The sequence below is a fragment of the Aplidium turbinatum genome, chromosome 18, assembly GCF_918807975.1.
Source record: "Aplidium turbinatum chromosome 18, kaAplTurb1.1, whole genome shotgun sequence".
Classification (NCBI taxonomy): domain Eukaryota; kingdom Metazoa; phylum Chordata; class Ascidiacea; order Aplousobranchia; family Polyclinidae; genus Aplidium; species Aplidium turbinatum.
In genome coordinates, this window is record NC_137489.1 from 4,407,441 (window position 1) to 4,420,845 (window position 13,405).

Below are 13,405 nucleotides of genomic sequence, written 5' to 3' on the forward strand. Positions count from 1 at the left end.
CTACCTCGCGGTTAAAAAACTTGTCGAAAATAAACCAACATGTCGCTTGAAAAATCGTTTTCTGGAAATATTATTATACTAAAAAAACGCAGTTGCAATGTAACACAAACCGTATTGTGCTTGAGATCAGTTCTCCTGTGGCGCTGATTAGTGCATATGAGTATGACTACACTTCATTTTCTTCCACGCCAACCAATCAGAGAGCTTTGTGATTGCTTTTAGGTAGAACATATAACTATGCGCTTGGGAAGCCCCTGCTTTGCATTTGTGCAATCAAGATAAATCTATTAAAAATGATGACAAGTGACGATGCTAAGTGACCCAGGTGGAGCTTCGCGCCAAAACGGCTTAAAGTAAAAAAAGCCAGTGAAGAAAACTCGTTATCTGTCTGACGGAGAGATCTATTTCAATACAAACTTGGCGTTAATAGCTGTACAAAATAAATAATAACAGCAGCAACAACATTGCAACAAAAACAGAAGCAATTGCAACAAATTTACAGTATAAAACAATTTAAAAAAATCAAATGGCAAAAGACATTGAAAAACTAGTCAGGTATGTTGATCGCCCGCAAAACAACATTCTCGTTTTTTTTTCTGGTGTAAGCCTTTACAAGAAGTCTACTCAGTTGAAGAAAGTAAACTGAACAAGTTGGCGATGTCAATGTTGGATTTGTCTGTTTATTTTCAGACCCCAACGTTTAACGCATTTAGGAGCAGGATTGTTGAGAATGGCGCCTTCTTTCCCGTCGAACACGCAAGTAGCTTCATCCACTCCCACAAGAATGTATCCTGTGATTAGAAACACATGTGAGCTGCATTTCATCAAAGAAAGTTTCACTTTGGTGCACTTACTAAGTATTTTATGTCACCAACAATTGGTATGAATATGTATTGGTTATCACTCAACCGGGCAACACTGTTGCGCAGTGGGAGCCTTTGAAAGACGCTCAAAAGAGCGCCGGTTCAAAACCGCTCAAATTCACCGACTGTGTTTTCGGAAACCAATTGAATGATATCCTGAAGGTAAACATAAAAATTGGTAAACATAACAAGTCACAAATGTTCATACCAAGGGTTGCTCTTTTATTCGAAGCATGGACTTCATTTCGCTTTTCATGAGTACTTGAGCAATAATTTTAATAGTTTTGATTCAAGATTAAAGCTTTAAGTAGTAATAAACACAAACACAGAGTTGACTTCCTCCCACTGGCAGCATGGAACAAAGGTGCCAAATTTTAAGCATCCCTGATTTAGGTTATTGATGAGAGAAGTTCTGCTTACCAACATGTCTAATTCAGTGACTTAACATGGCTTTATGTTTGATTTAAATTCCACAAAAAAAAAATTAAACTAATCAAGACTCTGTTATGTCTTTTTGAGTTTCATCCTTTTGAATACGTTCTCATTTTACAACTAAGAGGCCTTCAAGCTGTACACATATCAAGGTCCACGTTCAAGCAACTTCCAGCAAACTTTGTTTTATTTCAACTACTTCATCAGACTTAATGATGGTGGTGATTGTATTTTTCTGTGTCATGTAGTGCAAAGAACCCGGATCAATTGATGTTATTTTCGTATGTGATATAAAATTAAAAAAAAGTACAGTTGTTAAAAAGAAGTTCAATATTGTTTCGTAGCGACTATTAATTTTGCCAAAAGAATGAATAAGTAGTAGGCTATGCAGTATGCACAGAATATTGCAAATTTAACTAAGTAAAACTTGAACGTTTACACATTTCACACAGCCTACCTCTGCAACATCTGTAGACACACTTTGCTTTGATAGGAATTTTTCTTCTTTCTTTCAGTATTCTAGCTTTCGGAGTCATGCATAGAGTGACACCATAAGCAATGTACTCCGGCTTGCACAACTTTGGAAGATTCAAAACAGGTGCTTTGGTTACGACTGGATCTTCTTGGAAGTCACCAAGAGATTTATCTAAAATAACAAATATCGTTGTGACCTTGGTGATTTAACGCTGATCGTCGTCGTCTTCGTCGTCGTCGTCGTCGTCGTCGTCGTGTGAGCATCTGGGGCCGAGGGTATATCCTTTTACCACCCCAGATTCACGATGTTTCCGGACTACACTGAAGGCCACTAGAGAGCAGCCAGTCTTTGGTTTCATCATCCATGACACGCAGACCTTCCACTCCGTTAGGTGGCTTGAAGATGGAGCAGTCATTGATGATGTGGTCTGCGGTCTGTTCCTCGGCACCACATTCACAGGAGGAGGAAGAGGCCATTCCCCATTGGTGCATGGTTGAGCGGAAAAGCCCGACGCCTGTACGGAGACGGTTGAGGCGCACCCATGCCTGTCTTGGTAGTGTTAGACCGATAGTCTATACTATGTAGGCTATATGATGGTTAAAATGAAAATAGATATCTGTTTGTATTATCAACTTTCCATTGTTTTGTTGAACCACAAGTTACACAAGCACACGAAACTATCAATACCACAATATTGATCATGATGCAAATAAAGATCAAAATTCTAACGTTTTTGGCTATCCATGATATATCCCTTATCAAGCATTTCGCAATGAAAATTGATTGTAACTTATATTTCGTTCAATTCTGTCAGACAAAAAAATAGTAAAATCAAGACTTTGTTGCTTTTAGTTTTTCAAAGATACAAAGGCCTCACCTGGTGTGCATGTTGGGAGTTTATCTGATCTAAGATTAAATTTCACCTCTCCAGAATCTTCGCGAATGCATTTGGTATAAAGAGGGCCTTTTCTAATGAAACCTGTAAATAAACACTTGTTTATTTTTCATATTACAAAAAAACCTTGCTGAGATTAATTAAGCTAAACTTAGCAAGGTAGTGTAGACACTGTGAAACAGCTAAGAAAATGTAGCAACTTCTTTTTGATAGTAAATAGTTTATTGCATCCATGTGTGCAATATCATTTATGGCGTTTGCCTGTAAGTTTAGATTTTTGATGATTGCTTTCACGGTTATATTGCTTCGTTCATGATTCGGTCTGATTCCTCTACCTTCAGATTGGATTAGCATAAGTCCAGATAATATGCTGGTTTGGATATGCGCTTAACTGAATCACAGATTATCATCAGCACTGCGAGATATCACAACTGGAGCCAGAATCGACTATAAATCAAATCTTATCCTATCAGTAGAAGAGGAATAGATAACTGATCATCAACAAGTCAGTTGATTCAGAGGCTTAACTCGCTTGGCCAATGTGAAAATTCCATAGAGTATGAGTGGGCAAACCGCAGTGGGAAAGCACACTCCGCTTAAAAAACAAATTCAGATATTGTCAAAACATTAGATCTGTTTTGCAAAACGTTTGACGCATATGCGAAGCATATTATTAAGATAATCAAGTGGAACCACGCCTAGATATGAGATTAACTCAAAAGCTCCTCTTCATGGTAGTGCAGTACAAACAAAATAGTTACAGCAAACTATAAAAGTCAAAATAAATAAAATATAGATTGCTGCAAATACAATGAAGCCATTGTAATGATTTGTGATGTCTAAAGGTGGAATAGAAGCTAAAACGACGTAATATAATGTAAATTAATGAGCTAAATTTATGAGCTATTTAATTAACGAATATTAGTAAAACTTCTGTTAATTTTAACAACGAATCTTAGTAATAAATGTACTCATAAAAAAGAAAATCAGTAAAATGATCTGTAGTGCTAGTGCATCACTGCACACATAGGCTACGTGCAGCGTGCGGTGCGTTCACGTTATGGATAAGTTGCAGACGCAACCTTACGCACGCAGCACGTCTCGTCAACAACTTGTGTGTGACTTCATAACTTGTTTTGTTGTGCGTAATATTTTCACTTCAACCCTCGTATCTGATAAATATTTTCCAAGAAGAATCAGTCATGTTTACCACTGTAAACAAAAACTGCTGTAAGTGTCAGCAACCAAGACGTAACCGAAGACATATTAAACGTTGCTTCTATGTGGTAAACAGAGAAGCATAACTTACCTTCATCACAGGCAATCTGACACAAAGACCCGATCTTAACCCCGCCATCTTGGTTTGTCGTCTCGCAGTGAAGCTTTCCATTTTCAGGGGTGGCCATGGTTGCGTTGCAGGTGGGAGGGGGAGCTTCATGACAATATAAGGATTTAGATGGAACTTCATATCAACAATACTCGTATATCTCGATGGAGTTAGTTACGGTACTTAGGCCTATTTAGTTCCTAAAAAACACATCTTTCAGAAATAGAAACAGTGCCGATCTTCATTCTCATTCCAATTAATTATCCAAAGCTGCTTTTTACATCATTACAACTTTTGGAAACGTTGAAGTGACATAAAAATGAAAAGTTTTACTTGCTATGATGTTTAGTAAAGTTTAGTTTAGAAGTTAATAAAACGAAAGATGTGTTAGGCTATACATTACAACATAGGCCTATGCAGAAAGTGTTCAACGTTTATATTTTATATAGCCTACTGTAAGCATTTTTGCTGAGTAATATAAAATTTTAAGAGCCATTTGCACACAAAATTGGTTTTACCTCAGCGTATACAAAATGTACTACAAAATTCTTGAACAAATTAAACCGGACATATCCCTAGAAGCTAGAATCGTCAGGCAGAAACTTTCATATTTTGGCAACATAATGAGAAGCAAATCAATGGAAAAAGACATCATGCTTGGTTTGGTGAGCGGAGGAAGAGGAAGGGGGCGCCCGAAAACAAGATGGCTTGACACGATTGTAAATGACAGTGGCATGGGAGTGCATGAATTGAAGGAGGCTGCGTGGGATCGAGAGATGTGGAGAAAGATAACGTAGAGTGACCGAGAGTCGTAAACGACTGAACGGATGATGATGATGATACAAAACAACTAAAAATTGGAAAGCTTTGTATTTCAAACACGGTGATTGTAGTTGTTGCAATCAACTGCTGAGCATCTCACATCAAAAGAATTATAGTTTTAAAAATGCATAAGTTAAATATTACAGAAAAACACAATTAGATTTCGACAAGTCAGAAAAAAATGGATTTCTTGATAAGCGTGAGCCAGTAAGAAGTGAACTTCACGCTTTTCCTTAAACTGAACATTTTTTAGTGCATTTAGTTTACTATGAAAATATTCCTCTCATGATTAACTCCTAATTGATCATAATGTGCTTTAGGCACTTTTACAAAACTACTTTCTCCAATGTTACTTTCATGAAATGATGCAATCTTTACCATTGTGACGTGACAAAGCTCACCTCCGTTGCATTCGTCATGGCTAAAGTTGCACATGTCGCCTTTGCAGCAGCAAGATTCCTTTTTGTGGTCGTTGGGCTGAAAATAGAGCAACCGCAATTTTAAACATACAAAATTACAACACAAAAACGTGCAAAGTTTTGTTTAGTATTCTAGAAAATACTAAAAAAAGCTACTGTGATGTTTGAGTGTGTGGGCGGCTTCCGAAGCGGACACGCTGATAGCCAGATAATAAATTTCATTTTTTATAAAACAAAAATACATCAAAACTTCAAGACCTTATAACCAGATATTGAGCTATGAGAGTTGAACAAAAAAATGTGGTGCCTTCATATCGAGTAACAATTTATCATGATAACGTCATCCCCATCATCAACAGCCGGTCATGGCGCTGTTGCCAGATGGCCTCCACATATTTTTTTTTTATTAACATACTATATTTCGTTGTTCTTATCCAAGTGATACCAATATTTTATCTGACACCATCTTTTTTCGGTCTCCCTCTAGCTCTTTAAACCTCTTGAAGTCCACTCCGTAGTTATTTTGGTCTTTATGTCTATCACATTGTTACGTCACATATTACAAGATACACTTCTGTTCTTCAGTTGTAGGTCTATCTCAATTGCTGTTTTTTGCTCAGAAATATTTGCTAAAACACCAGGATTTTCAACTTAATCGATTTTGCTTTGAGTTCGAGTTAACAATATCTGTATTTGCAATTTCATGTTGAGATCTTGGTCTGCCACGTTTTCATAGCTTCAAGTATACGTAGAGTGATTTTTCATTTTTTTTAACTTCAAGTTAAAATGATACAAAATTTTGAAAATCTATCAGGAAAGCTTTAAACAATCTTGATGTCACATTCAAAGAAATGTTGTCGGGTTTGCAAGGCTTTAAAAATGTTTCTATTTTTTTTAATCCTTCCCTGAAACAAGTTAAGCTAAAGAACATTCTTAATCCTTTATAATAGCAGTTTAATCAGATTTGCACAAATTAAACCAGTAAAGAGAAGTTATTAGCTGGTAAATTATGGAGAAAATGTTGTTTTGTGCTGAGTGAAAACACTTAGCAGCTCAGCAGGTGGCTTTGAAGACTGGGGTTACTGATACATGGTTCGTTTAAAGCTTTGCCATTAAGCGTTTACTTGGACTATAAAGAAAATCTGGAGAGATTATGCTTCAAAACTATTGAACTTTACAGCAACCGGATTAAGCTTTTGCTAAATAATCTATAGGTCAAATATTTTGTCGAAAACGTAATGATTGCACCATCATCATCATCGTTAAATTCCTTTCTCTCGTCGAGGGCTGGAGGCAATAAAGCGCCGCGTTTCTCTGTTGTGATATTTTTAATTTGCAGTTTTGTAATCAAGTCCTGACCGGTCTTCAATTGTTTTAATTGTATGTAGAATTTCCATGTTGGTTAGAATTTGAAATTATACATCTTTGTTTGTGATTTTATCCTTTCATGAAATTTTAAGCATTTTGCCATACATTTCTAATGCCTCTAGTTTTTTACCATTTGTGATGACAATGTTCATGTTTCTGCATAGTAAATTAACGTAGTCCAGACGTAGCATTTCATAATTCGTTTTCGAGTGTTGGTGTTAATTTTGCGTGTTATTAATGTCTTTTTCATTTTGACAAAGTTGTTTCTTGCTATTGCTATTTGTCTCAATGACTGCACAATCAAATTAACATTTTGATTGTTCTTATCTCGTATATTGCAGATGCAATCACTGTCAAGCTATTCCTGATGAGGGTTCAACAATATGTTGAAAACGTTCTAAAAGCTTTTTACGTATGTTTATTTATGTTACATATATTTTTTTCGTACGATAAAGCATAAAACAAAAAAATATTTTTAAAGGCCATTGCCTTTCCTCAGTTTAATGTATCTCATATGTCTGCAGTGAGTTAATACAAGAAAGCGAGCTCTCCACCAAAGCTCGAACACACTATAAAATGGTGGTAAGTGAAGCTATTGATTTCTCGCAAAAACTAAATTTTAGTTTGTTCGAAATGCGTTTATGCAATTGGAGCGTTCAAAACGAGGCTTATTTTGTCAAAACGAAACGATACAAAATTATGCAATGAACAAATTCCATTCGAAACAAAATCACAACAAACTGCGCTAATGGAAACTGAAAATTCTTTTTAAAACATTTCTGAAATATATTCTTTTAATTTACATTACAACTGCCTAAGTTATTGTGGGTTGCATCCAACGTTTACAATCTAATTGTATGGCATGGTACAGCAAAATATTACAAGAATGGTGAATACTTTCAAGCTGAGTTGTTTTACCATGCAGGTTGCAAGATACATTAAGGAAATAAAACTAAGAAAGCAAGTTCAATTACGTTCAAATCTTAAAAGAAACTTTTAAAATTACTAGTTTAAACGCCTAGTTTAAGTTAAAGTTTGGGACACAGCAAGACAAAGGGAACATTGGAAGAATTTACGAACTGAGTATCTAGTTCATCGAAGGCCGCATCGGCTTTTTTTTTTTTTTTTGATACTGTAGTATGTATGGCTATGATACTGTAGTAGTAGTTTAAACGCCATTGATAGAAACCACACTTACGTTATTTTTGCATGCTACGGAACTCTTGCATTGCCTGATATACACCATTCTCCCATTCTCAGGTCTTTGTATGCTTGCGCACATGTCCTGGATAACACACGCATTGCAAGTTTGACAGCGTTAGATAAAGTTTTCAGCTAAATCAAGACCAACACCACTTAAAGTTTCGCGCGCTCATTGTAATTATTCATTTATTTTTATTATTTTTTGTTTTACAAAATGCATTTCTCGGCAGTCGAATGTAGCAAGAATTGACAGCGATAGACCTTGCTACACTCGACTGCCGAGAAACACATGTTTTTAGGAAAAGTCTTGATTGCTAGTGTGGAGGCTACACCGGTATGGTTAGCAAATCACAATGCTCGCTGTTCTATAGTGAGTATAGTCGGGTAGTGCTGACGCCAGGAAAATCGCTCCTTCTCAACAATTAAAAATGTAATTACAGAGTCACAGCAAGTATTCTAATATTTAGTATACGATGATGAGTATTAAAATTTTAATTTTGTCGTTATCTTGGTTTTAAGGTAATAAAACAACTTCTACAGATATTGATATCAAATTTAATACTTTATTGATTAGAGTCATATTTTTTGTATAGGCTAGTATTATTTGGATTGATCACATGCTGTAAATTTACTCAAAGATTTTTATAAGAATATATACCATGGTCTATTGCAAATAAATTCACTGAAACAATATATCTTGGTCTACCATATTGTAATATACGTTTTACTGTAGTAGACATACTGTTGTAATTTTCTAACGTTATTTCAATGTGTTCAATTACTTAGAATAAACTGATGCACATGGAGACCTTTAGCATTCTGATACAGACGTCCGATTTGATTATGTCCGTGATCATACTTTTTAATGAAATTTAATTTTTGTACTATTGTCTAATTTGCATTTTTCCGACTTTGTTTCCTATATATTGTGTCCCCGTAGAGTTTATTACTGATGAGCAGCTGACTGTAAGTCAGTACAACGTTTGATTCCCTTTAACATTATTCTGAATTCGTTTTATATTACACAAGAAGAAACACATAATACATGCATGATAAGATGTAACCCAAATAGCTTGTTACTAAGAGGCAAATCAAGCAATATTATAACCAAAAGTTTTCATGGTGAAAGGATAATAATTAAATGCATTTATCAATCAATAGTGGACGGGTCACAACCTAGACAACAAAATCCGTCATTTTTACATTGATTCAACGTCTGCAGACCTTGAATCAATGTAAAAATGACGGATTTTGTTGTCTGGGAACCTAAATGTACCTCGTTATAGCCGCAATGCTTCACGCCTTGAGACATGCATTCCTTTGAACTATAACTGTGGGCACAAACAGAGCAGCGAATAGCTGAAATAGTACAAATGTGAAACAAACTTTTAATACTAAACATAAAGAAACTTTCATCTAAAGGTGAAGTTATAAGACAGGCCAGGATTTGTTGAACAGATTGCAGTTTAACACTGAATGCAATTAATAGTTTTTGTGTCTTTGAGTCATCCAGACAATTTTACCTTTGAGCTCATATACTGGTATATGTTCAAATAAATTTCATACATCAATTTTGCCTTTAGTATAGGGCTTACACTACTTGCAAATCAATAGCAAATTACTGTAGCCTACCTTCTGATTGAACGACAACTGAAGCCATTAGAATGCACACAACAATCTTCATGCCTTCTGTCTACTGGTGCAACTGTTCTGATTTTAAATATAGTAAAATATTGCAAAACAGTTAATTTCCACGGTTTCTTTACTCGCTTTATTAAGAAGTGACGAACAATTTTGAAGAACCAAGATTATATTTGCTCTCGCCAGCATGCGGTGTAGTCAAATATGCGGCAACAAAGTGCGGTGTTTTTCTAAAAATCACCAATTTACGCTTCTAAGCGAACTAACGCTATGACGTTCACCGTGACTAAGCTGACACAATGCGTCATGTTGAATGTTATTGATTAAAACCTTCACGCGCTAAAAGACAATAAATATACGAGACGTTTCGATATTGAGTGTGTTTATTCATTGACTTAGCTGCTAAACTTTAGCAGGATGTTGATCAAATGCACTGCTTCTGAAATTTTTTTAGATTTAGTTAAAAATTGCATCATTTTTTGCTTTAAAAGGACTATATTAAATCTGTTATAGCAAGCACACTATAGTTTGATCGTTTCACCTGTATATTATATTGTAGCTCAGAAAAGAAACTCTAAAATTTTCAAGGGGCTGTCGAAAGCGACATTAGTTGAATAATTAAATATGTCCCACAGTGATCTGAAGGCAGCACCACTGCACAGACCAAGTCTATGTCCGTGGTAAACAAAACATAAACTAACAAATAGTTGCCGTCCTTGCCAAAACGTTTAACGAAAGAAGGGCTGAAAATATATATTTCTTCTTTTGAAAAAGGATCTAATGGATGTTTTAACAGCAAATATCAAATAGATTAAAATTTCGGGAAGCAGATATATTTACATTTTTCTGAGACTTTTAGGTTAGCTGACCAAGTATCAACCACTAAGCCTCCGCAAAATGTCGACCTAAAATAATTTTAATCTCCTGAAAAACATTCCACACCACCCGACAGTCACGTGGAAGAGACGGAAAGAGATTTGCAGTCGCTTGTATCAGGATATCAGATATCAGGATATCAGATGCAAATTTTGTTGGAAGTAGCATGCGTCAAAATAAAGCTAGACTAAACTGAAATAAATTTTCGGAAAATACGTCAAAAGCGATTAGGCTTACTTGTATAAATAAATATGAAACATGTAATTTTTTCAGACTTAAATACAAACTTAAAATTTCGTATGATTTTTTCAGACAAAATTAGTAATTAATATTAAACTCTTATTCAATGTTGGTGTGATTCGCGCCGTTTACAATGTGAAGAATGCATGTCGATAATTATGACGACACGTTTGTCATAGCTTTATATGAGCATTAGGGTGGGCCGTTTTTGACTTTTTTTCGAAATTCAAAAACGGCTAGTCATAAAAAGTGGCACATGCATGAAAAAATTAAGTGTGCTTTGTCATAGCTTTATATGAGCATTAGGGTGGGCCGTTTTTGACTTTTTTTCGAAATTCAAAAACGGCTAGTCATAAAAAGTGGCACATGCATGAAAAAATTAAGTGTGCAAAATTTCATCAGTTTAGGGGTGCATCTTCTGCCTCCGCAGGGGGGTCAAACTTTCAATTTTTTGAAAAAAAAGGAGAAATTTCACTTTCCGTTTTAACATAATTTTTTTTTTATAATTTTTCTACTGGCTAGTTATAAATTGTAATTGGGATGTACCCAGAACTTTCCTATTTAAAGACATGTTCGAAGCTTAAGGTTTACTGCCCCGCATCGACGACCAAAATGCTGAATTTTCACCAATTTGAGATGCAATTTTGTCATTGCTCTATAAACGAACTTGTCGCAAAAGGGCGAGATGGTGTTAACGTTGTACGCTCATTTATGTTCTGTCCATTAACTTTGCAGGATGATACGAATGAGGTACGAACATCAGTAAATATTTATGATAAAGAGTTACAAAAAAAAATGAATAACCTTTTGAAGTCAAATTCTAGAGGTGGGCCTAAATTTCAGCAAAATTTGGACCAAATGAAAGAATCTGCAAAGCAAAAATATTTGAAATCCGTTGTTGTAGCCTAAGTGTTCCAATTTTCTGCAATGTACTTGCCGGCAGGAAAATCGTGTCCCTGTTACAGAACAACAGCTCCTTCTCGATCAAAGAACAACTCGCATAATGGTGATTGATAAACATGATAAATCGACCACAAAATCTAATTTTAAACGTTTTCGGAGGAGAGTCGCAAGATCAGAACAATTCCGTTCTTTACGTGAAGGCCCAGGAGCAGGCACAAGTAGCGCTTTGGTTAAAACACCTTTAACTTCTTATTCAAGCTCAGAAACTTTGTCATCCAATGAAGAACGCTGCGAAGATTTTGATTATCCACCCAGTTTTGCCTCGGAAAACCCCAGATAAAGCAGCACTTACTACTTCATCATTTCTACAAGATGCGGGAGTTGTCAATCAGTCATAGATAAAAGCAAAGTGAGAAGAGCGAGAAAAGAAATGAGGTTTACAACTCAAATGGAAAGTAGGCCTATCATGTGCATAAATTTGCAAAGCATATAGTTTGATGGCCGAAAAGATTAAACCATCAAACAAGATGAAATTGCTGGGCAACTTCGAAAACGTTTCGCAGTTGAAGAGCACATTACTTTACTTGAGGAGCCAAGTTCTCATTTCATTGGTCATTTTACTGCAGCCAACGGCATTTTACTGCAAGTCAACAGCTACCGGGATTCTTAAATATCTTGGATCCAATAAAATTAGCTACGATAATGTAATGGCAATTGAATGCCATGGAACCGCAATAAACACAGGTCAAAAAGGCGTCGTGATAAAGCTCCTGGAAGATCATTTCCAAAAGCCACTTCAATGGTTAATATGCCTACTCCATAGTAATGAATTGCCTTTTAGGCATCTTATAAAAGATATGGCAATACTAGCAGACCTGATAGCTTCACTGGGCCCATTATAAAACAGCTAGCCACTGTCACACAACTAGATGTTGGAAAATATAAAGCAGTTCCGGCACCAGAGATTGAAATTGATGAAGATGACCTCAGCACTGACCAAAAATATCTTCTACACATGCACAGAACAGTGAAAAGTGGAGATATATCAATTCATTTCGCATATAGGAGTCCAGGTATGATGAACCACTCAAAATGGTTGAACACAGCCAATAGAATTCTACGTTTATATGTTGCATCTAACGCGTCAGCTGTATTGGTGGAACGTGTGGACTATATTATGAATGTTTATATTCCAGTATGGTTTACCATTATAAAGGAAAGCAATTTCACTAATGGCCAAAAACATTTCTTTAAAATTCTACACTCTGCTCAGAAGCTATCGAATAAAGCTCGCAATATCCTCAACAAAGTAGGCCTAATATAGAGGAATGCGTTTTATGCCCATCCTGAAAACATTTTGATTGCAATCATATGTTATACCAAAGAGTATATGTAAGTGAACTAGGAGGGAGAAGAATTTTCAATTCAAGAATACTATCATCTCACAGCACTCGTCAGCAAAAATTCACCTTGTCAATATTGCAGTTCAGTTCCGAACGTTACTTTGAGATGATAGACTGGCAAAATATTCCGTTTACGAGCCCCCAGTGATGCGTGGTGTTGACAGCAGTGTGATAAAAGAGCACATCAAAACAAAGATGCCTTCACAACAGTTGTTTTCTCTGCCACACACAACAAATGCTCATCACGTGTGGTGGACAGCATTGGAAGAGATGGGTAGCCTACATTAAAGCAATATTACTATCAAGGAAAAAAATTCTTAGGTTCCAGTCGAAACAAGATTTTATGATTCATTAGACTTCAGCCAGAACTAAATTTGAGCAATAATCTGGGGAACTGGCTAAAAGACCTTGTTGTTTGTTGTATTTTTGACACAATTTCGTTTTTTTTTTTTTTTGTTAACACAAGTTCTTTTTTATCGTTACATTGCTGTCAAACAGAGTTTACTCTTGTATGTGGTTCTGTAGTAGCCTATCAAGT

At 35.8% G+C, this 13,405-nt stretch overlaps 1 protein-coding gene across 2 annotated transcripts; it reads right to left on the reverse strand.

Annotated features, from left to right (window-relative positions):
* Positions 1-380: 380 nt before the first annotated feature.
* LOC145787657 (P-selectin-like) lies at positions 381-9,605 on the reverse strand. 2 transcript variants are annotated; one of them, XM_082599449.1, is made up of 8 exons: positions 9,437-9,605; positions 9,081-9,163; positions 7,800-7,886; positions 5,216-5,291; positions 3,975-4,097; positions 2,648-2,749; positions 1,753-1,941; positions 381-791 (listed from the first exon to the last, which is right to left on the reverse strand). In XM_082599449.1, the coding sequence occupies exons 1-8, from the start codon at positions 9,486-9,488 to the stop codon at positions 661-663; spliced, it is 843 nt and encodes a 280-aa protein (XP_082455575.1). In that variant the 5' UTR covers positions 9,489-9,605; the 3' UTR covers positions 381-660. The 2 variants fall into 2 exon arrangements, with proteins under 2 accessions (XP_082455575.1, XP_082455576.1); XM_082599450.1 differs by lacking the exon at positions 9,081-9,163.
* Between the last annotated feature and the right edge of the window lie 3,800 nt (positions 9,606-13,405).

What these genes read in the sequence shown, in the direction of transcription:
- LOC145787657 (XM_082599449.1), bottom strand. Translation starts at nt 9,488, where the DNA reads ATGAAGATTGTTGTGTGCATTCTAATGGCTTCAGTTGTCGTTCAATCA. An exon ending in AGTTGTCGTTCAATCAGAAG is followed by an intron (nt 9,164 to 9,436) that starts GTAGGCTACAGT and finishes GTACTATTTCAG; the next exon opens with CTATTCGCTGCTCTGTTTGT. An exon ending in TGTCTACAGATGTTGCAGAG is followed by an intron (nt 792 to 1,752) that starts GTAGGCTGTGTG and finishes TTCTAATCACAG; the next exon opens with GATACATTCTTGTGGGAGTG.